At 44.2% G+C, this 26,505-nt stretch overlaps 1 protein-coding gene across 1 annotated transcript in view; it reads left to right on the plus strand.

The window, feature by feature from the left end:
* Positions 1 to 22,925, plus strand: part of TNMD (tenomodulin) — an 80,559-nt gene extending 57,634 nt beyond the window's left edge. Inside the window, exon 7 of the mRNA XM_040405814.1 lies at positions 22,340 to 22,925. Coding sequence (XP_040261748.1) covers positions 22,340 to 22,549 — 210 coding nt within the window. The 3' untranslated portion in view covers positions 22,550 to 22,925. The remainder of the gene's footprint in view (positions 1 to 22,339) is intronic.
* Positions 22,926 to 26,505: the final 3,580 nt, after the last annotated feature.

Below are 26,505 nucleotides of genomic sequence, written 5' to 3' on the forward strand. Positions count from 1 at the left end.
TATTGATACCAGAAGACCCCATCAACCTGAAGCTTGACCAGTCAGCAGACCCTTTCAGGTGGTGATACCTCGTTCCCCAGTAACAACAAACCGTCCACCGACCTCGTACCCTCCTCCTCGGGCAACGCCTGCAACCCTTCTCCGATCGGATGGGAGAAGGTGGTATACATGCAATCAGGTGGGACACATGTGGGGCAACTGCCCCCGAAATCGCCCACGGTCTCCGCAGTGGAACCAAGCTACAGCGGGACCCCAGAGAGCAGCAGCCATTTTGTAGAGGAGTCCCCGGTAATGATGGTAGGAAGATGGGATGAGGAGGAGTTTGAGGTGCTCCACGAAGTGGACCCTGTGCAGGCAGCCGCTCTAAATAACCGCCAACACCATAGGTAGATGGTGAAAGTGAATGGACGCCCCTCTCAAGGGCTCCGGGACAGTGGAGCCACCATCACACTAGTACAGCCGCGGATGGTGAGATCTGAGGGCCATACAGGACGGGCCATTGCAGTACGAGTAGCAGGGGGAAAAAATCATCAGAATTTTGCCCGCCCCAGTATACCTGGACTGGGGAGCCGATAACCGTGAACTGGAGGTCGGGTGATGAAGAATCTCCCTGCAGATGTCCTGCTCAGAAACGATCTGGGGAATTTGACTTCATCTTTCCTAGCAGAGTCCTTATCCGAGGCATATCCGGTGACCACCCGGCAGCAGTCCAGACAGGCGAGCTCTACATTCGATGATGGGACCCAGGTAAGCCCGGTTCTTTCGACCCCTGACTCAAATTCTCCGACATTGTTCTGGGTTGCCCCAGCCCAATTCGCCCAGGAAACTCTGACCGACCCCTCATTGACCAAGTATAGAGAGACAGCGGGGTTGGACCCCAGGGGGTTTGGAGAGGACTGTTTTCAGTGGGATGGGGGGCTACTGTGCAGGGTTATTGAGGACAAGGGATCTCTCCATCTACCGAAGCGCCAGTTAGTGGTACCCCGGCAACATAGGTCCCAGATTCTTAGCGTTGTCCATGACATTCCCTTAGCGGGGCACCTTGGAGTTACTAAAACCCATGCCCGCCTGACCCAATTATTCTTTTGGTTGGGGATCACCGAGGACGTTTGACAATACTGTCGGTCATGCAACAGTTGTCAGTGGGTGGGCAAAAAGGGTGACCATTCCAGAGCTTCCTTGTATCCTATGCCCATCATTTCTGAACTGTTTAGTCGGATTGCAGTTGACCTGGTTGGACCACTTCCCCGTCCCAGTGCCTCTGGAAAGAGGTATATATTGATGGTCGTGGACTATGCCATCCGTTACCTGGAGGTGATTCCGCTGGCCAATATCCATGCAGAGACAGTGGCTAATGCCCTACTCAGGATTTTTGCTTGGTTGAGATTTCCTAGAGAGATTATCTCAGACCAGGGGACTCAATTTACCGCTGAACTGACCCAGCAGATCTGAAAGCTGTATGGGATTGACCCCGTTACAGCTCTCCATACCACCCCCAGATGAACAGACTGTGTGAGAGGTTCAATGGAACACTAAAGCAGCTGCTTCGTACGTTCGCTACCTCTCACAAAGATTGGGAGAAACTCCTGCCGTACCTCCTGTTCGCTTACCGGGAGGTACCATAGGAGTCCACTGGATTTTCTCCTGTTGAGTTGTTATATTGTAGAAGGGTGAGGGGACCCCTAGACTTATCGAGAACCCACTGGGAAGGAGGGGAAGGGGGTCAGGACACATTGGTGATAGCCTATGTTTTAGCATTGAGGGACCAGCTGAAAGAGCTCACTGAGATGGTCAGTGATAATCTTCAGCACGCACAGTCAGCAGAAGCGGTGGTACAATCGGACCACCCGGAACCGCACTCTGCTTGTTGGGCAAAAGGTTCTTGCTCTCAAGCCAACCAAGACGGATAAGCTGCAAGCCGCTTGGGAGGGACCTTACAAGGTAGTGAAGCAGCTTTGCGACACTACCTACCACGTAGCTAAATGTTCGGATGAAAGAGTCCAGTGGACCTTTCATGTGAATATGCTCAAAGCGTACGAGGAAAGGTCAGAAGATGTAGCAGCCATTTATGCTCCGGCCGGGGATGACTCAGAGAGCTGGACTCTCCGATGAACTGAAGGACATGTTGGTCTGTTATCCCACCCCTGACACTTTAGAACAGACTATGACCCTAGCTGTCAGACTAGACCGACGTATAAGAGAAAGACGGCGAGAACTTTTGACTTTTCCACAGGTAGTGGTCAAACCGGATTCTTCACCCTTGAGAGTCAAGTTGGAAAGTAACCCAGAAGAACCCATGCAACACGAAGGAAAGTTTACAAAAAGCTCATATTAGACCTTTGGTTTCCCCTATGGGGGCAGGATTTTTCTTTGTTGAAAAAAAAAGATGGTGGATTAAGACCTTGCATTGATTATCAAGAGTTAAACAAAATTACTATCAAAAATCAATACCCTTTGCCATTGATTCCAGACCTGTTTAATCAGGTCCTTGGAGCCCCAATGGTTCACTAAACTCGACCTTAGGTAAGCATATAATCTTATTCGTCTCAAGGAGGGGGATGAGTGGAAAACTGCTTTTAATACCCCTGAGGGGCATCATGAATATCTAGTATGGTTTAAGCAATGCCCCAGTGATTTTCCAGAATTTTGTAAATGATATTTTAGGCAATTTATTGGAAAATTCTTGATCGTTTATTTAGACTATATTTTGATTTATTCACCTGGGATTCTCATGTTAGCCACATTAGACAGGTACTACAGGTTCTTCGAGAAAACCAACTATTTGCCAAAGGTGAAAAATGTATATTTGGGGTACGGGAAATGTTGTTTTTGGGGTATGTTCTCACTCCCCAATCCTTTAAGATGGATCAAGGGAAGGTGCAGGCAATTCTAGAATGGGTGAGGCCCTCTCTAAAAGCGTTACAATGTTTTTGGTGTTTTTCCAATTACTACCGGAAATGTATTAAAAATGTTGTTAAGCCTCTTACTGACCTAACTAGAAAGGGAGCGGATTTAGTGAATTGGTCTCCCGAAGCTACTAAGGCTTTTGAAACTCTCAAGAGATGTTTTGTTAACACTCCTATTTTAGTTCAACCTGACCAAGAGAAGCCTTTTGTGGTCGAAGTCGACGCTTCCGAAGATGGGTTATGACCGGTACTCTCCCAGGGATCATCAACTTTCACGAACTTGAGACCGTACGTATTTTTCTCTCGTAAGTTCTCTCCGACTGAGAGAAATTATGATATTGGGAACTGAGAATTTCTTGCTATTAAGTGGGCCTTTGAGGAGTGGAGGGGGCCCTACATCGTGTTACAGTTTTTACTGACCATAAAAATCTCATGTTTTTGGAGTCTGCAAAACGTTTAAATCTCAGGCAGGCTACATGGGCATTGTTCTTTACACGTTTTAATTTCTGTATTACTTTCAGGCCAGGAAGTAAAAATATTAAAGTTGATGCCCTGTCCCGAAGTTTCTGTGCTTTCCAACCTCCTGACACTCCACCTGAACCTATGTTGCCGGCAGGAGTCATTGTGGCTTCGGTCTCCGCTGATTTGACGCTGATTCTGCGGAACAACACTTGGCTCCAGTACAATCTCTTAGTGATAAATTATTTGTCCCTGGTCATTTACGTCTCCGACTGTTGGATGAGTGCCACAACTCTGTTTTGAGTGGACATCCAGGTATTTATGCCACCAAACTTGTTTCCAGGTTTTATTGGTGGCCTTCCTTGTCTAGAGATGTCTACTCATATGTTTCCGCATGTGAGGTTTGTGCCAGGTCCAAGACTCTTAGGTCCCATCCTGTGGGTGAGTTACGACCACTGCCCTTCCCGAATAGACCGTGGTCCCATATTTCTATGGATTTCATCACCGACTTACCGGTTTCTGAGGTTAAGTCAGTTGTGTGGGTGGTGGTGGACAGATTTAGTAAAATGGTACACTTCATCCCTCAAAATTGCCTAATGCCAAGACTCTGGCTTCCCTGTTTGTTGATCATGTTATATGTTTACAAGGAATCCCAGAGAATGTGGTTTTGGATAGAGGTGTCCAATTTGTTTTAAGGTTTTGGAGGGCTTTTTGTCGTAAATGTAACATCTCTTGGTCTTTTTCTTTGGCCTTTCATCCAGAAACCAACGGTCAAACTGAACGTCTCTAGAGCAGTATCTGATGTGCTATGTCTCACACAACCAACAGTTGTGGGTGAATTCGCCATTACCAACCAGGTGAATTAATCTACTGGTATGTCTCCTTTTTAATGTAATCTTGGTTTTCATCCGCGATTTAGTTCATTTTCGCCATCCTCTTCGCAAGTTCCAGAGGCTGATATAATGGCTAGAGAACTGTGCACAGTCTGGGCCCAGATTCAGTCGAACCTGAGAAAAGCACAGGAGATTCGGAAAAGTAACGCAGATCGAGGAGTAGATTTTGGGTTGGGTGATAAAGTGTGGTTGTCCACCAAGAATTTGTCTTTGAAGGTACCTTTGAATAAGTTTGCGCCACGGTTCATTGGGCCTTATGAAACTGTGGGCATTATCAATCCTGTATCTTTTAAGTTAAGATTACCCGACTCCTTTCGTATCTATAATGCTTTTCACAATTCTTTACTTAAAAGGTATGTGTTGCCTGTATCCCCTTCACAGGAAGCTCCACCACCAGTGGAGGAGGCTGGTCAACCAGAATTCGAGATCTCTAGGATTATTGATGCGAGAAAGGTCCGGAACTCTCTGCAATATTTGGTCCATTGGTCCTGAGGAGATGTCTTGGGTGCCAGCTAGTAAGATGCATGCTGTGAGGCTGGTGAGAAGGATTGATCTTACTCACCCGAAAATACCCGCTCCAGTAATTATGGATCTGGTGGCCCCTGGTGGAAGGGGGGGTACTGTAACGGGGAGCCGGCAACGCGCTTCCTCCTTGCGGCGGCGCCTGCATCCTGCATGTGTGCAGGAGCGAAAACGCGACCTGCGTCCTCGTCTCCATGGGGACCAGGGGGTGGGGAGGACCCGGCCGCGCACGCCTCCTCAGCGTGACCCGCATCCTCCTAGCTGAAAGAGGTACAGAGCGCCGATCACAATTTTTCGGTGCTCAGATGGTTTGGGCTGCAATTTATCGGTTCTCAGATGGTTTGGGCTGGACTTGGGTCACATGACGCTGGCCACATCATGTGACCCACTTGTTCTGCTATTTAAACAGACAGCCTGCTGGCCACAGGTTGCCTGCGATTGGTCTTGCTACCCTCACCAGCATTCTCGTATTGTGCCTTCTGTGTGTTTTGGACCTCGGCTCTGTTTTTTACCTCGACCTTGTGACCTCCCTGGAATTGACGTGACCTCTCGGCTTCAGACTCCGGATTGTGTTTTGACTTCATTATCGGATTGCTCCTTGTGTACCTGCGTGACCTCCTGGCTTTGACTTTGGCTTGTCTGACTCTGTTACGGTACCGCCCCTGCACGTATCTAAGCGAGGGACTTCTGCTAAGTTGTACGCTGTTGGTTAGGGCGGGCCATGCAAGTAGGCAGGGACCGAGGTGGGGTGGAGTTTTGGGCTGCACTTATCCCTACCCTCTGTCGTGACAATACCAGCATGGTCCATATGACTATAAGAAGATGTATAACTTATACCAGCTGTACATATAAAACTATATACAGGAGATGCCCAGGTTATACCAGCATGCTCCATATCACTATATACAGGAAGATGTATAACTTATACCAGCTGTACATATATAATTATATACAGGAGATACCCAGGTTATACCAGCATGGTCCATATCACTATATACAAGAAGATGTATAACTTATACCAGCTGTACATATATAATTATATACAGGAGATGCCCGGGTTATACCAGCATGGTCTATATCACTATATACAAGAAGATGTATAACTTATACCAGCTGTACATATATAATTATATACAGGAGATACCCAGGTTATACCAGCATGGTCCATATCACTATATACAGGAAGATGTATAACTTATACCAGCTGTACATATATAATTATATACAGGAGATACCCAGGTTATACCAGCATGGTCCATATCATTATATACAAGAAGATGTATAACTTATACCAGCTGTACATATATAATTATATACAGGAGATACCCAGGTTATACCAGCATGCTCCATATCACTATATACAAGAAGATGTATAACTTATACCAGCTGTACATATATAATTATATACAGGAGATGCCCAGGTTATACCAGCATGCTCCATATCACTATATACAAGAAGATGTATAACTTATACCAGCTGTACATATATAATTATATACAGGAGATACCCAGGTTATACCAGCATGCTCCATATCACTATATACAAGAAGATGTATAACTTATACCAGCTGTACATATATAATTATATACAGGAGAGGCCCAGGTTATACCAGCATGGTCCATATCACTATATACAAGAAGATTTATAACTTATACCAGCTGTACATATATAATTATATACAGGAGATACCCAGGTTATACCAGCATGGTCCATATCACTATATACAAGAAGATGTATAACTTATACCAGCTGTACATATATAATTATATACAGAAGATACCCAGGTTGTACCAGAATTACTTTCATGTCCTGATTTTCTTTTAAGTTAAAATAACAAAAAAGTTAAGTAAATCAGACAGGTAAAGTTTTTTTTATCGTTCTGCTGAATTATCTGAAGCTTTTTCTCCTCGTTAATCTTAAAGAAGGTTGTGTGATGATGACAGAGCTCACGTTTTCTTTCGTCTTCCTGTAAACTCATATAGGTTACTCTCCTTACATCTACATGGAAGGCGGCACAAAGCCACCGTAGCCTTTATGTATGTGGCAGGTAGGACTTTGATGAAGCTCTGATTTCACATCTCAACCACCAGAAGCAGCAAGGACAACAAAGCAAATGAATCACACCTCGTTTCTTCATTTCAGTCTGTCCTCCAAAGTGTTAGTCTAATTAAAACACAGCAAGCCCCCCCCCCCCTAGATACAGTGTGTACAGATATATAGTATATACAGCAGTGTACTGATATGTGAGGTATGAGGTATAATAGATACAGTGTGTACAGATATATAGTATATACAGCAGTGTACTGATATGTGAGGTAGGAGGTATAATATATGCAGTGCGTACAGATATATAGTATATACAGCAGTGTACTGATATGTGAGGTACGAGGTATAATAGATGCAGTGTGTACAGATATATAGTATATACAGCAGTGTACTGATATGTGAGGTACGAGGTATAATAGATGCAGTGTGTACAGATATATAGTATATACAGCAGTGTACTGATATGTGAGGTACGAGGTATAATAGATGCACTGTGTACAGATATATAGTATATACAGCAGTGTACTGATATGTGAGGTACGAGGTATAATAGATGCACTGTGTACAGATATATAGTATATACAGCAGTGTACTGATATGTGAGGTATGAGGTATAATAGATGCACTGTGTACAGATATATAGTATATACAGCAGTGTACTGATATGTGAGGTAGGAGGTATAATAGATGCAGTGTGTACAGATATATAGTATATACAGCAGTGTACTGATATGTGAGGTACGAGGTATAATAGATGCAGTGTGTACAGATATATAGTATATACAGCAGTGTACTGATATGTGAGGTAGGAGGTATAATAGATGCAGTGTGTACAGATATATAGTACTGTATATACAGCAGTGTACTGATATCAGAGGTACGAGGTATAATAGACGCAGTGTGTACAGATATAGAGTATTTACAGCAGTGTACTGATATCAGAGGTACGAGGTATAATAGATGCAGTGTACAGATATATAGTATATACAGCAGTGTACTGATATGTGAGGTACGAGGTATAATAGATGCAGTGTGTACAGATATATAGTATATACAGCAGTGTACTGATATGGGAGGTACGAGGTATAATAGATACAGTGTGTACAGATATATAGTATATACAGCAGTGTACTGATATCAGAGGTACGAGGTATAATAGATGCAGTGTGTACAGATATATAGTATATACGGCAGTGTACTGATATGTGAGGTAGGAGGTATAATAGATTCAGTGTGTACAGATATATAGTATATATAGCAGTGTACTGATATGTGAGGTATGAGGTATAATAGATGCAGTGTGTACAGATATATAGTATATATGGCAGTGTACTGATATGTGAGGTACGAGGTATAATAGATGCAGTGTGTACAGATATATAGTATATACGGCAGTGTACTGATATGTGAGGTACGAGGTATAATAGACGCAGTGTGTACAGATATAGTATATACGGCAGTGTACTGATATGTGAGGTACGAGGTATAATAGATGCAGTGTGTACAGATATATAGTATATACAGCAGTGTACTATGTGAGGTACGAGGTATAATAGATGCAGTGTGTACAGATATATAGTATATACAGCAGTGTACTGATATGTGAGGTACGAGGTATAATAGATGCAGTGTGGACAGATATATAGTATATACAGCAGTGTACTGATATGTGAGGTACGAGGTATAATAGATGCAGTGTGGACAGATATATAGTATATACAGCAGTGTACTGATATGTGAGGTACGAGGTATAATAGATGCAGTGTGTACAGATATATAGTATATACAGCAGTGTACTGATATGTGAGGTATGAGGTATAATAGATGCAGTGTGTACAGATATATAGTATATACAGCAGTGTACTGATATGTGAGGTATGAGGTATAATAGACGCAGTGTGTACAGATATATAGTATATACAGCAGTGTACTGATATGTGAGGTACGAGGTATAATAGATGCAGTGTACAGATATATAGTATATACAGCAGTGTACTGATATGTGAGGTACGAGGTATAATAGACGCAGTGTGTACAGATATATAGCAGTGTACTGATATGTGAGGTATGAGGTATAATAGATGCAGTGTGTACAGATATATAGTATATACAGCAGTGTACTGATATGTGAGGTAGGAGGTATAATAGATGCACTGTGTACAGATATATAGTATATACAGCAGTGTACTGATATGTGAGGTATGAGGTATAATAGATGCAGTGTGTACAGATATATAGTATATACAGCAGTGTACTGATATGTGAGGTACGAGGTATAATAGATGCAATGTGTACAGATATATAGTATATACAGCAGTGTACTGATAAGAGGTACGGGGTATGATATATGCAATGTGTACAGATATATAGTATATACAGCAGTGTGCTGATATGTGAGGTATGAGGTATAATAGATGCAGTGTGTACAGATATATAGTATATACAGCAGTGTACTGATATGTGAGGTACGGGGTATGATAGGTGCAATGTGTACAGATATATAGTATATACAGCAGTGTACTGATATGTGAGGTACGAGGTATAATAGATGCAGTGTGTACAGATATATAGTATATACAGCAGTGTACTGATATGTGAGGTACGAGGTATAATAGATGCAGTGTGGACAGATATATAGTATATACAGCAGTGTACTGATATGTGAGGTACGAGGTATAATAGATGCAGTGTACAGATATATAGTATATACAGCAGTGTACTGATATGTGAGGTACGAGGTATAATAGACGCAGTGTGTACAGATATATAGTATATACAGCAGTGTACTGATATGTGAGGTACGGGGTATGATATATGCAATGTGTACAGATATATAGTATATACAGCAGTGTGCTGATATGTGAGGTATGAGGTATAATAGATGCAGTGTGTACAGATATATAGTATATACAGCAGTGTACTGATATGTGAGGTACGGGGTATGATAGGTGCAATGTGTACAGATATATAGTATATACAGCAGTGTACTGATATGTGAGGTACGAGGTATAATAGATGCTGTGTGTACAGATATATAGTATATACAGCAGTGTACTGATATGTGAGGTATGAGGTATAATAGATGCAGTGTGTACAGATATATAGTATATACAGCAGTGTACTGATATGTGAGGTACGGGGTATGATAGGTGCAATGTGTACAGATATATAGTATATACAGGAGTGTACTGATATGTGAGGTACGAGGTATAATAGATGCTGTGTGTACAGATATATAGTATATACAGCAGTGTACTGATATGTGAGGTATGAGGTATAATAGATGCAGTGTGTACAGATATATAGTATATACAGCAGTGTACTGATATGTGAGGTAGGAGGTATAATAGATGCAGTGTGTACAGATATATAGTATATACAGCAGTGTACTGATATGTGAGGTACAAGGTATAATAGACGCAGTGTGTACAGATATATAGTATATACAGCAGTGTACTGATATGTGAGGTAGGAGGTATAATAGATGCAGTGTGTACAGATATATAGTATATACAGCAGTGTACTGATATGTGAGGTACAAGGTATAATAGACGCAGTGTGTACAGATATATAGTATATACAGCAGTGTACTGATATGTGAGGTACGAGATATAATAGATGCAGTGTGTACAGATATATAGTATATACCGCAGTGTACTGATATGTGAGGTAGGAGGTATAATAGATGCAGTGTGTACAGATATACAGTATATACAGCAGTGTACTGATATGTGAGGTACGGGGTATGATAGATGCTGTGTGTACAGATATAGTATATACAGCAGTGTACTGATATGTGAGGTACGAGGTATAATAGATGCAGTGTGTACAGGTATATAGTATATACAGCAGTGTACTGATATGTGAGGTACGAGGTATAATAGATGCTGTGTGTACAGATATATAGTATATACAGCAGTGTACTGATATGTGAGGTATGAGGTATAATAGACGCAGTGTGTACAGATATACAGTATATACAGCAGTGTACTGATATGTGAGGTACGAGGTATAATAGACGCAGTGTGTACAGATATATAGTATATACAGACTGGAGTACCAGTACAATAGGGCCCTTAAGGTCCTGTCTGCACAGAGGTTGGGCCCTCGGAATCATTTTCTCTGGGGGGCACACTGGACTGCAGCCCGATGCTGAGTATGCCCATGTGGCACCCCCGCTCGGACCGCCGCCGTAGAATGGATGATAAGGATATGTTCACACGTGACATAAACACGGAGGATTCTGTGCAGCGGAATTTCAGGTGGAATATCCGCAGAATTTGTAGCACAAGCAAAGTGGATGAGATGTTACCCAACCATCCACAGACTGCATAAAAACTGCAGGCGGAATCGATCGGCGGCGAGGATTTTATACCCGCAGAACGCCGATCTATGCTGTGGATTCTCACCACTGACTTAACCCCTTGATGAACAGCTTGTAGCTTGGGCCAGTCACGATGCCTGCAGCGGGTGTGGGGATCATTGTGGTTTGGATGAATGAGCTTTTCACTACTTTCATCCCGATGGCTCGTTTTAATCTAATAAACATGAACTTCTGCGCTGAGAGCAACTTCCCAATCATTGATTTAATGCAGCATTTATTACACTCGCCCCGTGAGTTCATTCACTTAACCGCCGCGTTCAGCAGAGGAGCCCGATCATCGCCTAACGCCGCCTTCTGCAAGCTTCTAACCTACTTTCTGCTAAATGTCTTTTCCATTTGCAAAATCTCTGCTTGCTCTCAGTGAATAGGAGCATCCTTTTTTATATCTTGCGACCTGTCCTGGTTTGTTACATTTGTATCCAGTGTAGACCATTGTCTGTGAGCTGAACGCAGCAACACAAAGCTTGTTACAGTGTATCGGTGCAGGTAAATGTATCCGTCTGGGATCCTGGCGAACTTCGCGGAAGGTTGTCTAAACTGGATACAACAGTAACAAACCCTCAGCTGTAAGAAGCATTAAGTCGGGATGAGTTTTTAGCCTTTGCATTCATTGAGGCACATTTATTAAGGGACCCATTTTTTAACAACCAGTGCAACAATATTTAGTCACACGTTCGGTTTTACACTGCATTCACCAGTTGGGCGGGGCATGAGGTGTCGGGGGCTGTGCGTCCGGCAGCGCCGGATCCAGACAGACAGCGTCCGGCAACGCCGGATCCAGACAGACAGCGTCCGGCAACGCCGGATCCAGACAGACAGCGTCCGGCAATGCCGGATCCAGACAGATAGCGTACGGCAGACGCCGAATCCAGACAGACAGCGTCCGGCAACGCCGGATCCAGACAGACAGCGTGCGGCAACGCCGGATCCAGACAGACAGCGTACGGCAGACGCCGGATCCAGACAGACAGCGTACGGCAGACGCCGGATCCAGACAGACAGCGTCCGGCAACGCCGGATCCAGACAGACAAAGTCCGGCAACGCCAGATCCAGACAGACAAAGTCTGGCAACGCCGGATCCAGACAGACAGCGTCCGGCAACGCCGGATCCAGACAGACAGCGTCCGGCAATGCCGGATCCAGACAGATAGCGTACGGCAGACGCCGGATCCAGACAGACAAAGTCTGGCAACGCCGGATCCAGACAGACAGCGTCCGGCAACGCCGGTTCCAGACAGACAAAGTCTGGCAACGCCGGATCCAGACAGATAGCGTACGGCAGACGCCGGATCCAGACAGACAAAGTCTGGCAACGCCGGATCCAGACAGACAGCGTCCGTCAGACGCCGGATCCAGACAGACAGCGTGCGGCAACGCCGGATCCAGACAGACAGCGTGCGGCAACGCCGGATCCAGACAGACAGCGTGCGGCAATTGCCGGATCTAGACAGGCAGCGTCCGGCAACGCCGGATCCAGACAGATAGCGTCCGGCAGACGCCCGGATCCAGACAGACAGCGTCCAGCAACGCCGGATCCAGACAGACAGCGTACGGCAACGCCGGATCCAGACAACGCTAGTGTGAAAATAGCCTTAGATACACAGCCCAGCAGACTGCACCACAATTTATATGCTTAGATACATGTCTCAGCAGACAGTATCACACATGCTAAGCGTACATAGCCCATTGGACAGAATCACACTTAGGGCTCCTGCACACAATTGTTGAGTGTTTTGCGTTCCGCAAAATTGTGGATCCACAAAACATGGGTACCGGCCGTGTCTGTTCCGCATGTTGTGGAACGGAACAGCCGGCCCCCTAATAGAAACAGTCCTATCCTTGTCCGTCATGCGGACAATAATAGGACATGTTCCGTTTTTTTGCGGAATGGACATACGGACACTGAATGCCCATGGAGTCATTTCCGTTTTTTTTTCTTTTTTTTCTGCGGCCTCATTGAAGTGAATCGTTCCACATACGGGCAGCGAAAAAAATGGAACGGACCCGGAAACTAAAAATGTTTGTGTACATGAGCCCTTACCAGGCTTAGATAAATTACTCAGGAGAAAGTATCACACATGATAGGATGAGATACCCAGTTGACCGTATCAAACTTAATAGCCTTAAATAAAAGGCCCAGCAGACAGTATCAGACATGACAGGTTTAGATACATGGTCCCATAGGCAGTATCCACATGATAGGATTAGATACATGGCTCAGCAGACAGTATCACACATGATAGGATTAGATACATGGCCCCATATACAGTATCCACATGATAGGATTAGATACATGGCCCCATATACAGTATCCACATGATCGGATTAGATACATGACTCAGCAGACAGTATCACACATGACAGGTTTAGATACATGGCCCCATAGGCAGTATCCACATGATCGGATTAGATACATGGCTCAGCAGACAGTATCAGACATGACAGGTTTAGATACATGGCCCCATATACAGTATCAGACATGACAGGTTTAGATACATGGCCCCATATACAGTATCAGACATGACAGGCTTAGATACATGACTCAGCAGACAGTATCAGACATGACAGGTTTAGATACATGGCCCCATAGGCAGTATCCACATGATAGGATTAGATACATGGCCCCATAGACAGTATCCACATGATAGGATTAGATACATGGCTCAGCAGACAGTATCAGACATGACAGGTTTAGATACATGGCCCCATATACAGTATCCACATGATAGGATTAGATACATGGCTCAGCAGACAGTATCAGACATGATAGGATTAGATACATGGCCCCATAGACAGTATCCACATGATAGGATTAGATACATGGCTCAGCAGACAGTATCAGACATGATAGGATTAGATACATGGCCCCATATACAGTATCCACATGATCGGATTAGATACATGGCTCAGCAGACAGTATCAGACATGACAGGTTTAGATACATGGCCCCATAGGCAGTATCCACATGATCGGATTAGATACATGACTCAGCAGACAGTATCACACATGATATAATTTATATATATACAACTGAAAAAAAATGGCTCCTGAGCTTTATTTAGACAAACGACTGTAAGCGGAACAACTTCCCGCCGTTAATGACACAATGAGGGGCGCATGGCGTTTTGGAGGAGACTTTTCAGTAGGAGTCTGCAAACCTCATTAAACCTTGAAGAAGACACGTGCCATCTGCAGATTCTTTTTTATGGCAGGATAACCATTTGCTGTTGGTTTTATGCAAAGTTTGTTTGAATGTCGCAACACAAAGGCTGACAATCCGGCGGGCTCCGCACACAGTGTGCCCGTCCCGCTGTCGAGTCTTCTGTTCTCGACGCTCCCTCTCTGCGCTTCTAATGAGGCATTAATGGGCTGCCAATTACGCATGCAAATGAGGGATTTTACTGGGACGATTCTAACTGTACCTGAAGGCATAACATGCCACATTAACACGCTCCAATATAAATCACTTTTATTTAAATAATTGTCTTTCTGCCGTTCATAGCGATCAGAGATCCCGGAGATTTCGCAAAAAAACAAATTCCGATAAAAATGAAAGCCTTGGTTGAAAATGATTATTCCCAGACAATTCATTACCGGGCTCGGATACATTACATATATTATGTTGGTTATGATAAATTGACCAAACCTCCTACGAGCACAGATGGTATTTACTATATGGCAGAGGAAGGTTAATGATCTCAGGACCTGCTAAAATGAAGAGAATTCCCACAATGGCACTGACCCACATTATGGTCCTATCCACATAGTAAATAAGCAAATCGCTATTACCAGAGATTTCTATGTGGAGTCATTCAATGGGAGTTAATTACAGGGAAAAGTTCCTATTGTAAATAAAAAAAAGTCAGAAAGCCTCCGGAAAGAGAGCATCTCCATCTCAAAGATAATTTGTATTAATGTAAAGAGAATCACTTAATAACAATTTAGTAATATACAGTAATTACTAAGAAATGTTTAATCCTCATATGGGGCAGTTAAGAGGCTGCATATGAAATCCAAATAAATACTATAATATTGCTGCCCATGTAATAGAATATAACTGCTATAATGATGCCCCCCCCCCCACGTATAAGAATATAACTACTATAATACTGCTCCTATGTACAAGAATATATCTACTATAATACTGCTCCTATGTACAAGAATATAACTACTATAATACTGCTCCTATGTACAAGAATATAACTACTATAATACTGCTCTTATGTACAAGAATATAACTACTATACTACTGCTCCTATATACAAGAATATAACTGCTATAATACTGCTCCTATGTACAAGAATATAACTACTATAATACTGCTCCTATGTACAAGAATATAACTACTATAATACTGCTCCTATGTACAAGAATATAACTACTATAATACTGCTCCTATGTATAAGAATATAACTACTATAATACTGCTCCTATGTATAAGAATATAACTACTATAATACTGCTCCTATGTACAAGAATATAACTACTATAATACTGCTCTTATGTACAAGAATATAACTACTATAATACTGCTCCTATGTACAAGAATATAACTACTATAATACTGCTCCTATGTACAAGAATATAACTACTATAATACTGCCCCTATGTACAAGAATATAACTACTATAATACTGCTCCTATATACAAGAATATAACTACTATAATACTGCTCCTATGTACAAGAATATAACTACTATAATACTGCTCCTATGTACAAGAATATAACTACTATAATACTGCCTCCTATGTACAAGAATATAACTACTATAATACTGCTCCTATGTACAAGAATATAACTACTATAATACTGCTCCTATGTACAAGAATATAACTACTATAATACTGCCTCCTATGTACAAGAATATAACTACTATAATACTGCTCCTATGTACAAGAATATAACTACTATAATACTGCTCCTATGTACAAGAATATAACTACTATAATACTGCTCCTATGTACAAGAATATAACTAAATGATTTTCCTATTCCATGACGTAAAGTCATAGTTTTATTAAAGACACGGAGGCTCATATTGCTATCTCCTTCTTTACTTTTCCACCAATAGCAGCAAAGAAGAAATTTACATAATCATAACAATAAAGGCCCCTCCCCTGACAGATCCTATAATAAGCAGTGTCCTCTTCAGTAACTTTCTCTTTCTTTGTATCCGCGACACCAACCGCATAACCGTAACTGGAACCGTAACCGGAAACTGGAACTGGACCCGAGAAACGACAACCATTCTGGTCCATCAAACTGTAGAATTCAAGCCAACTTGGCTAACACTTCAGGAAACCTGGAACAACGTAGAATTCCATACGCCGTGGAAACTTCAACCTGAAACAGAGCAAATAATATAGCCAGTGTAAGAATCAGGCAGAAACTGAACAAGATCGACCCTGGAAACGGTCGTACACCGTAAGGTCGCTGATAAACAGAACCATAAATATTCAGTAAAATATACGTAATAAATAGCAATAAAAGACAATGTAAACCGTCAATAATAATCACACAGTAAAAGGGCGGGCAGGAAAAACCCAGGGCGGGCAATACTCGCCTCCGTGTCTTTAATAAAACTATGACTTTACGTCATGGAATAGGAAAATCATTTAGTTTTACAGCAAGACACGGAGGCTCATATTGCAAGTTCAAAGCTGATCAATAATAGATGAAAACACATGAGGGGTCTGACGAAAATAAAATTCTCTAAACGTCGTGGCCCTAGACCAGTCAGCCAAACGCAAAATGTCCTCCAAACGAGCCCCCGAAACAGCCAGGGCCGTGGCAGCCGCGCCCCTGGCCGAATGAGCTGTAAAGACCGCCGTATCAATCCCCGAAAGGGACATGACCCACTTCATCCAACGCGCCAAAGTAGGACTAGTCACCGGGCCAAAAGGATGGCGAATAGAGAGGAACAGGTGTGGGATGTCCGCAGAGCGGTGAGTCCGAGTGCGCAACTCATATTCCCGCAAGCAGGCTACAGGACAAAGCGCCGGAGAAGACGGGAAACAGGGATAAGACACGGACCGAATATTGGTCTTGGTGCGCCGCGTAATGTGACGCCCTCGGGAGTAAAGGATCTCGCATCATGATCCAGAGCCCTGACATCGGAAACCCTCTTACAGGAAATGAGGCAAAAGAGGGTCAACAACTTGGCTGACAGCTGACGGAGGGAAAGAGCCGCGTTTTCCGGCCAAGCAGAGAGGAAAGGAAGGACCAGGGAAACATCCCACGTAGTGGTGAAGCGTGGCCGAGGAGGCCGAGCCAAGCGTGAGCCACGTAGTAGGCGTGACACCGAAGGGTGTTGACCCGCCGGAACACCATCAAAACCCTGATGAGTAGAAGAAATCGCTGAACGGAACAAATTAATGGTCCGATAAGCTTTTCCTGCCTCAAAAAGAGACCGTAAGGAATTGTAACAAATGGGTCACAGGCGCCGAAATGGGATCCAGGTCCCGTTCCACGCACCAGCTAACCCAAGATCCCCAAGCTGCCCGGTAAGACTTCCGGGTGCCGGAAGCCCAAGCGTTGTCCAGGAGGCGTCTAGTTGCCTCCGAAATTCCCTCGACCTCTCCGGGAGTCCTGAGATTCGGCACGCCAGAAGTTGAAGGGATCTGTCGACCAGCAGGGGATGTGGAGCACCCAGAGGGTCCTGGAGGAGATCCGTTCGATCCGGAAGAAGGAGAGGTTCATCCACCAGGAGTTCCAGGAGGATCGGGTATCAGGCTTGAGTCCCCCAGAAGGGGATCACCACCATCAGCAGCATCCTCGGGATCATGGCAAAAGGTCTAAACGCGTAATGTAGAGCTGATGACCAGTCCTGGAGAAACGCGTCCACCACCTCCGGATCCGGGCGCCAGCTGAAGAACCTGGGAAGGTGAGTATTGAGCTGTGACGCAAAGAGGTCTATGGCGCAAGGACCCCAGGTGTCTGAGATCATGGAGAACATCTCCGGTGCGAGCCTCCAGTCGCTGCCGTCCGTGAAGCATCTGGAACTCCGATCCGCTCGGTAGTTGTGTAGACCCGGAAGGTACTCCGCTTGTATCATGATGTCCCTGGAAAGACAGTAGGACCAGAACTCTTTCGCCAGTCGGGCCAAGGTAGCCGATTGGGTGCCGCCTAGGTGATTGACATAGCGGACCGCCGACACATTGTCCATGCGTAATCGGATGCATGCGTTGCCATTGGTAAAACTCCGGATGGCAAACGAGCCCGCCAGGAGTTCCAGAGCGTTGATGTGAAGTTGGGTCTCGGCCTCCGACCATCGACCCCCTGTGGAAATACCCTCACAGTGGGCACCCCAGCCTTGGAGACTCGCGTCCGACTCCACCGTGAATTCTGGTTGAAATCCGAAGATTGCTCTGCCGTTCCAGGCTTCCAAGTTGCATATCCACCATCGAAGTTCCTCCCGCGCTTCCTGGTCCAGAACCACCGCGTCCGCGAACGAGGCCCCGGCACGAAGGTGGGCAATCTTCAGGCGCTGTAGGGCCCGATAATGGAGAGGAGCGGGGAACACCGCCTGGATGGAGGAGGCCAGCAGGCCAATGATGCGAGCCAGGTGGCGTAGGGATAGGGAGGTAGCTGAGAGAGCATGTCTCAACTCCTTGCGTATCGTCCGCAACTTCTCTGACGGAAGACTGAGAGATTCCGCAACAGAGTCCACCATGAAGCCCAGGAACTCCATCCGTCGAGACGGCGTGAGGCAGGATTTCTCGGGATTGAGCAGAAATCCAAGAGCCGTAAGGAGGTTCGAGGTCCACGGAAGGTGTTGTAGCAGCATTGACTGACATTGATGCATAATGAGGATGTCGTCTACATAGATGACTAGACGCACACCCCGACTCCGTAGCCAGGCAATGACCGGGCGCAGAAGCTTGGTAAAGCACCAAGGCGCCGAAGAAAGGCCGAATGGAAGGCAAGTGAAGCGCCACACTTCGCCCCTCCACAGGAAGCGCAGGAGATCCCTGGACGAGGTGGCAATTGGGACCGTCAGATAGGCATCTTTGAGGTCCAGCTTCACCATCCAGTCCCCCGGAATCAGCAAGTCCCGAAGGAGGTGAATTCCCTCCACCTTGAAGTGGCGATAGCGCACCACAGAGTTCAGGGCACGGAGATTTATCACCGGACGCATTTGTCCACTCTTTTTCTGCACTAGAAAAATGTTGCTGACTACACCCCCCAGAGTAGGAGGGGCCCTTTCTATCGCCCTTTTTTGAAAAAGGGAATACAGTTCTAAATCCACGAGCTCCCTGTCTGGTAATGCCAGAGGAAGTGGTGTGGTAGAAGGGATAAGATCTGGCGATTCCGTAAGTTCTATGTGGAACCCCTGCACAGTGGTCAGCACCCATGGGTCTGATGTAATGCTGGACCAAACGTGGAAACAAAAACGGAGTCTGCCCCCGACACAAGGAACCAAAGAAGTCCCCACTGGGGAAAGACTTACCGAAGGATTTTCGGAAATTCGGATTCCCTCTAACGGACCTTGAACGCCATTGGCCGCCTCTGGCCGGGAAGAGTGGAGGGGGATTCCTTTGGTCCTGGAAGGGTGGTCTTTGGGTGAAGGAGCCTCTGCCCGAGCTGCGGGCCTGGAAACTTGAACGGCCGGACAGACGGCCCCTACTACTGCCGGCCCTAGTGGAGACCCGTCCCTGAAAAACCCTACGCATAGAGGACTGGGCCTTGTCCAGGGCAGTAAATGCTCCTACATATCTGCTGAGGTCCTTGATAAAGGAATCCCCGCAAAGCAGACCCTGAGCATCCTTACCCGCCTCAGTAAGTGCCAGGTTGGCCAATTTAGGATCTATTTTGAATAGTATGGCTTTACGCCGTTCAATGGCCAGGGAGGAGTTGGTGCTGCCCGCAATACAAATGGCTCTCTGTATCCAGCCAGTAAGCTCCTCCGGATCTATCGGAGAGCCGTCCGCTCTGGCCGATTCGGCCATTTCAAAAATTTTGGCAAGGGGGCCAAAAATGTCAAGGAGCTTGTCCTGGCATCTCTTAATTGCCGAATCCAACCCCTTACGGGGGTTCCAGCCGGATTTTGCCAAGAACTGTGTAATCTTGGGATCAACTGCCGGCGTTTCACAGACCTTGTTGGGGATCAATGGTCTGGGGCACTCAGATCTGAGCTTGCTGCGCGCCTCTTTGCTCAGAGGACGGCGCACCCAATGCTCTAAATAATCGCTCACATGAGCTATAGGCATCCACTCCGCTGACCTAGGGTAGTGGAGGGCATCAGGGTCGAATAAGGGGGTGCCAGAGGGATCCACCAGGGTAGATGCCGTATTAGGGGCGGTGGAGGCAGGACCCATAGACTCAGAGGTGGAAGGCATAGGGCCAGCAGTGCCTGGAATATCCTCGGAATGGCAGCTCGCCTCCGCATTAGCCTCCGTATCAGAATCCAATTCTGATTCCACATCGCTAGTTTGTGCTCTAGCACATTTCCACGTGCGCGCCCTTTCTGCCTGGCGCGGTAAGGCTCTTTTGCGTGATCTATGCACGCTATCAAGGGTGGCTGAAATCACACCAGTCAGGTTCTCCTGTATATTAGGAGTATCATAAACGGCAGGCTGCGGATGAGGTATAGCAGGCGTCAGACTAGAGGGGCCAGGGGCATGGGCAGACAAGGCCTGGGAGATGGTCTGGGATATCATGGATGACATGGATCCCATGGCTTCAATTATTGCGCTAGATACTGAGCGCTGAAACTCCAGGGCCTGTGCATTCATCTCAGACCTTCTGGGCTCCCCAGATGGAGGGGGAGTAGGCCCAGATGGGGATCGGTCGGATGACATGCTTGGTCTATTCAGATAATAATGATAAATTATTAAAACAGGTCTACGGCTGCAGGTAACCTAAGGGGGAGCTAAAATGGCAAGTGCTAGCCTAACAACCCCCCAACTAACCAAAACGAGGGGTTAATCACCCCAGGAGCCGTAGAGAAGGAGCCGAGACCGTCCGGTGTAGATGCAGTGCCGAAATCCCGCGAGAACACGCGCAGGAGCTCCCAAAATGGCCGCCGAGATCTCGCGACCCGCGGGAAATAAGCAGAGCCGGCGCCGGAGATAGACTGTGAACGGAGCACCAAGGAGAAGAGAGAAAAGAGTGGAGGAACACCGCCGGAGCAGGCCGCAGGTAACGGACAGAATAAGGGTGGGAATCGGAAGCCACAAAATCGCAAACGGAAAATAATACAGGGAAAAACAAAACGGGAAACAAAATGAAAAAGGGGGGGAGAACCCCCAAGCAAGGGAAAGGGCCTAGAATGAATCCCTAAGATATGAAGGCCTAGAAACAATATACAAATATATATAAGGGGAATAAACTCAATTAAGAGACACAGTCTGACATACAGTAGTCTGAGCGAGCAGAAGCTCCGAGCTTAACCCCTAAATCACAGCAATCATGCCACAAAAATATACTGAATAGATGTTACTTATCTTGGTGGAAGCAGCAAAGAAAGAGGAAGTTACTGAAGAGGACACTGCTTATTATAGGATCTGTCAGGGGAGGGTCCTTTATTGTTATGATTATGTAAATTTCTTCTTTGCTGCTATTGGTGGAAAAGTAAAGAAGGAGATAGCAATAGGAGCCTCCGTGTCTTGCTGTAAAACTACTATTATACTGCTCCTACCGGTATGTACAAGAATTTAACTACTATAATACTGCTCCTGTGTACAAGAATACAACTACTATAATACTGCCTCCTATGTACAAGAATATAACTGCTATAATACTGCTCCTATGTACAAGAATATAACTACTATAATACTGCCTCCTATGTACAAGAATATAACTACTATAATACTGCTCCTATGTACAAGAATATAACTACTATAATACTGCTCCTATGTATAAGAATATAACTACTATAATACTGCTCCTATGTACAAGAATATAACTACTATAATACTGCTCCTATGTACAGGAATATAACTACTATAATACTGCCTCCTGTGTACAAGAATATAACTACTATAATACTGCCTACTATGTACAAGAATATTACTACTATTATACTGCCTACTATGCACAAGAATATTACTACTATAATACTTCTCTTATGTACAAGAATATAACTACTATAATATTGCCTCATTCTGTTTTTGTCCTGTCCTCTAGAGAGAAGTTGGGCTTGACTTCCATCCAAGTTGGGATAATAGAGGCTTCTGCTGCACTCACTGCCGCCGTGGACAGAGATACTGCCAGAGAGTGTGTGAGCCCCTTTTGGGGTACTACCCCTACCCTTACTGTTACGGCTCAGGTCGTGTGATCTGCAGAATAATTATGCCCTGTAACTGGTGGGTTGCCCGTATGCTGGGCAGGGTATAAACTATGTGAGCTCTATATTATCTGTATACATTTGATGTGAAGTAAGAACAGTCATCTTGCAGTCTTGCATTGTCTCAGAACTACAGCTCCCATCGTCCATATTGTTCATCAGCCCTTATAACCTATACATTATGATCACAATCCACTAAATACTGACATCTAACCAATCCTGCCCAAAATTGCACCTTTTACAGGTAGCGAATACAGTCTATGGTTCATTTGGCGTCTTTTGAAAGATGAACAATAACATACTGTGTATCCCATCATATCCAAGACTTTAATGTTGCTTCATATTGCCCAGTGGAAATAATAATGGATTTTCAAGTTCTCATATAATATAAGGCTTAGGCAGGGTACTGGCCCTCCTTAAAGAGGATCTGGCAGCATGATCAACCCTGCAAACTAGGGTAGGGTTGATCATGCTGATTTAAATGTTACCTTTCTTTTGTCTGTAGGCTAAACAGCTGCAGAGATATCTGTGTTTTTATTCATAAGCAAATGAGCATGTTGGAGCACCGAGGGGCAGGGCTGAATCCTTGGAGCACTGCGTTGTAAAACCCCCTGTGCTCTGCACACTCCCTCTCCACTTGATTGACAGGGTTAGACATCAGCATGCTACAGCTGTGTCCTAGCATGCACATATCATATACACCACTTACTGTAGCCTTACCACGTTGATATATGCTTAGACAGCTAATATACATATTACTGCTTTATTCACAGGCACAATCTATGCTTATAAAGACACCAGTAATATTTTTAATCTTTCTAAGCATAGAAAAAAATGTTATTTTTGATGCTGTAATTTTCATAACTTAGTGCTCAGTGGTCAGCCTTGCATGTAGAGATAAGTTCAAGTCCCAGGAGAGACTAATATATGTTTTTTTCTCTGTTATTTTTTCTCTCTCTCATTTAATACATAAAATGCTTTACTATAATAAATAATATACTAACAAATGCTTTACTATATGTAGAATAGGGGTTTTTATGCTTAGAAACCTAGAACTATTATTGGTTTACTAGTCATAAGCACAATATATGATTATAAAGAAACCAGCAATACATATTAGCTTGTAAGCATAAAAAACTGTATTTTCAATATGATAAGGATACATACTTTTATTATAGGTTAAATGAGGTAAAAAAATTATATCTAACGAAAACAATCTGAAAGTCTCTCCCAAGATTCAAACCTGGGATCTCTACATGTAAGGCTGACCACTTATCACTTAGCTATAGCATTATCACATATAAAATAATGTGTTTTTTTTCTATGCTTAGAAAGATAACACATACTACTGGTGTCTTTATAATCATATATTGTGCCTGTGAATAAAGCAGTGATATGTAGATTAGCTTTTAAAGCATATTTCAATGTGATAAGGCTACAGTAAGTAGTGTATATGATATGTACATGCTAGGATACGGCTCTGCCTTCAGAATGCTGATGTCTAGCCCTGTCAATCAAAGAGATGTGGGGGAGTGTGAAGAGCACAGAAGGTGTTACAAAGCAGTGCTCTAAGGATTCAGCCCCACCTCCTGGTGCTCCAACTTGCTCATTTGCATATGAATAAAACACAGCTATCTCTGCAACAGTTTAGTATGCAGACCAAAAAAAAAAGGTATAGTTTTCATTAGCATGATGAGGCCTATCAGGCAGTGGGGTCGGACTGCGAACTTAAAGCGGCCCTTTAAAAAATACAAAAAGTGGCCCCGTTTTGTAGTTGGGTCCAAATTGATGGAAGGCAGGGTCGACAATACCACAATATACCACACATTATACCACCCCAACAGAGCCAAATACCACAGTCAATCACAGAATACTGCCAGCAGCACAAAATACATCCCCAAAAACTTCCACTGGCCGGCCGTGAGGAGGGCCCAGGCAGCCCCCTGGGCATTGGCCCACCGGGAAATTTCCCTGTAAGGTCTATGGCCAATCTGCCCCTGGTTTAATAGGGTTTATCATTATTACAGAGCCTCTTTAAGGAGACCAGCCCCGTATGGAGACTTACTGGTAATGCTCCATGGAAAAACAATATGTGAAGAGGTATCTCCCAAGGAAAGGGAAACATATCACTAGCTTCACCTTGTGAAAGTGGCTCCCTATGAGTCACAGCCAGACTCCTACTCCATACTGATGAGGGGCAAGCACTCCGAAACAGCTGTATATGGACGGATATTTGGCTTGGCTATGGTCCCTTGTCATGTCCCAAGGCTTGGTAAAACATTAGATTTTGACTCCTAGGGAGCCACTTCCACAAGGTGGCACAAGCTTTTCATGTAATATATAGGATATCTATATAACTTATTTTTAGGAAAAGTTCTGCAACTAATACAATATTCTCTGTAAGGGACAGAAAAATAACACATAGGGGAATTTCTCTGAGAACAGTTTGTTAGAGTGGGAAAATAGTTGTCGGGAGATAAGAGAAACAATTTGCTACACTATAAAAGCCTGATCTTTACACTGAGCACATGAGGAGCAGCGCCACCTAGTGTAGAGGCGAGGCATTAACACGACGTTTAGTGAAATAGTCCTGTGTATATATCAGACTTAGGGCTCATGCACACGACCGTGGTTTTTGTCCGCATCTGATCGGATATGGACCCATTTACTTCAATGGGGCGGCAATGGTGCCGCAAAAGATGCGCATAGCACACGTATATCCGTTCCGTCGTCCCGCAAAAAAAAAAAAAAACATGTCCTATTATTGTTCGTAGTTCTACAGAGGGAATGGTATTCCTTTCCGCGAAATTCTGAATGCAACTTGCGTAGCACAAAATTGACTATGGCCATGAGCCCATATCCTGAATCCAGGGCCGGTTTTAGATAAAATGTGGCCCTGGGCAAAATCAAAAGTGGGGCCCCAAATCTTGTAATAATGTACTAACAACACAGTTACATTCTGTCAATTCCAGCCTCCCTCAAAGATTTACACCCTATAAAGCTCCTCACACAGTTCTTCACCCTCATGGCCCCAGAATACGCCACATGCCCCCTCCCCTCACAGCAATGAGTTCCCCTCACTCACGGCAACTGAGAGCGTTAAAAACCGGAAGCGCGGGATTCCTCTTCAGGCGCTCTTTCCCCCAGCGGAGATCGGGGAAATCACCCTGTTCTATTAATGAGCCGCAGCCTGCACTAGGCTTCCAGGCTCATTGTTAGTATATCCCAGTTCAGGCCACTAGATGGCAGCACTGAACTATGACATAGTGGTTTCTATACAGGATAATGGAGCAATTTACATCTTATGATTGTAAGTTGTGGTCTACTTGGGGGACTTGACAAAAAGTAAAAAAAAAAAAATGTAAAAAAAAGTTTCGGAAATATATAAAAAAAAGCCTTAAAAATTAAAATCACCCCATTCCCCAAAATAAAAAGAAACAAAAAAAATATAGCATTAACGCCCATACTATTAAAATATTTTTTAAAAAGTTAGTCCATATGGTGAATGGCGTAACAATTTTTTTTTAAAAAAAGGCAGATTTTCATTTTTTTTCTCGCTTTATAGCCCAAGAAAATTAAATAAAAAGTGATCAAGTCATACACAACCCAAAATGGTATCGTCCCGCAAAAAATGAGCCCCCATAAATCTCCGTAGACATAACTATAAAAAAGTTATGGGGGTCAGAATATCACGATGAAAAGAAAAAAATATTTTTTTACAAAGTGTGTCCTGATGAGGCTCAGTTTGCTGCAGTGAGCGGGCCTATAGAGGTCCTGAGCGGGGGTCCTGTTCGGGTTGCCACCTTTCGCAACAAAAAGTACTGGATACACAAGTTTTAAAGGTTGGTGTGGGTTACTAAGGGCGTTATTTGATCATATTTTACGTTTTGCTCCATTTTTTTCCCCCAATAAAATAAAACTTTTCATTGTTGGGGACACCCTGTGTATTTAAGTTTTATTTAGAATCACAGAAGTTTCTCTTGTGTTAAAAAACGAATATAAGTGT

The sequence above is a fragment of the Bufo bufo genome, chromosome 8, assembly GCF_905171765.1.
Source record: "Bufo bufo chromosome 8, aBufBuf1.1, whole genome shotgun sequence".
NCBI lineage: Eukaryota > Metazoa > Chordata > Amphibia > Anura > Bufonidae > Bufo > Bufo bufo.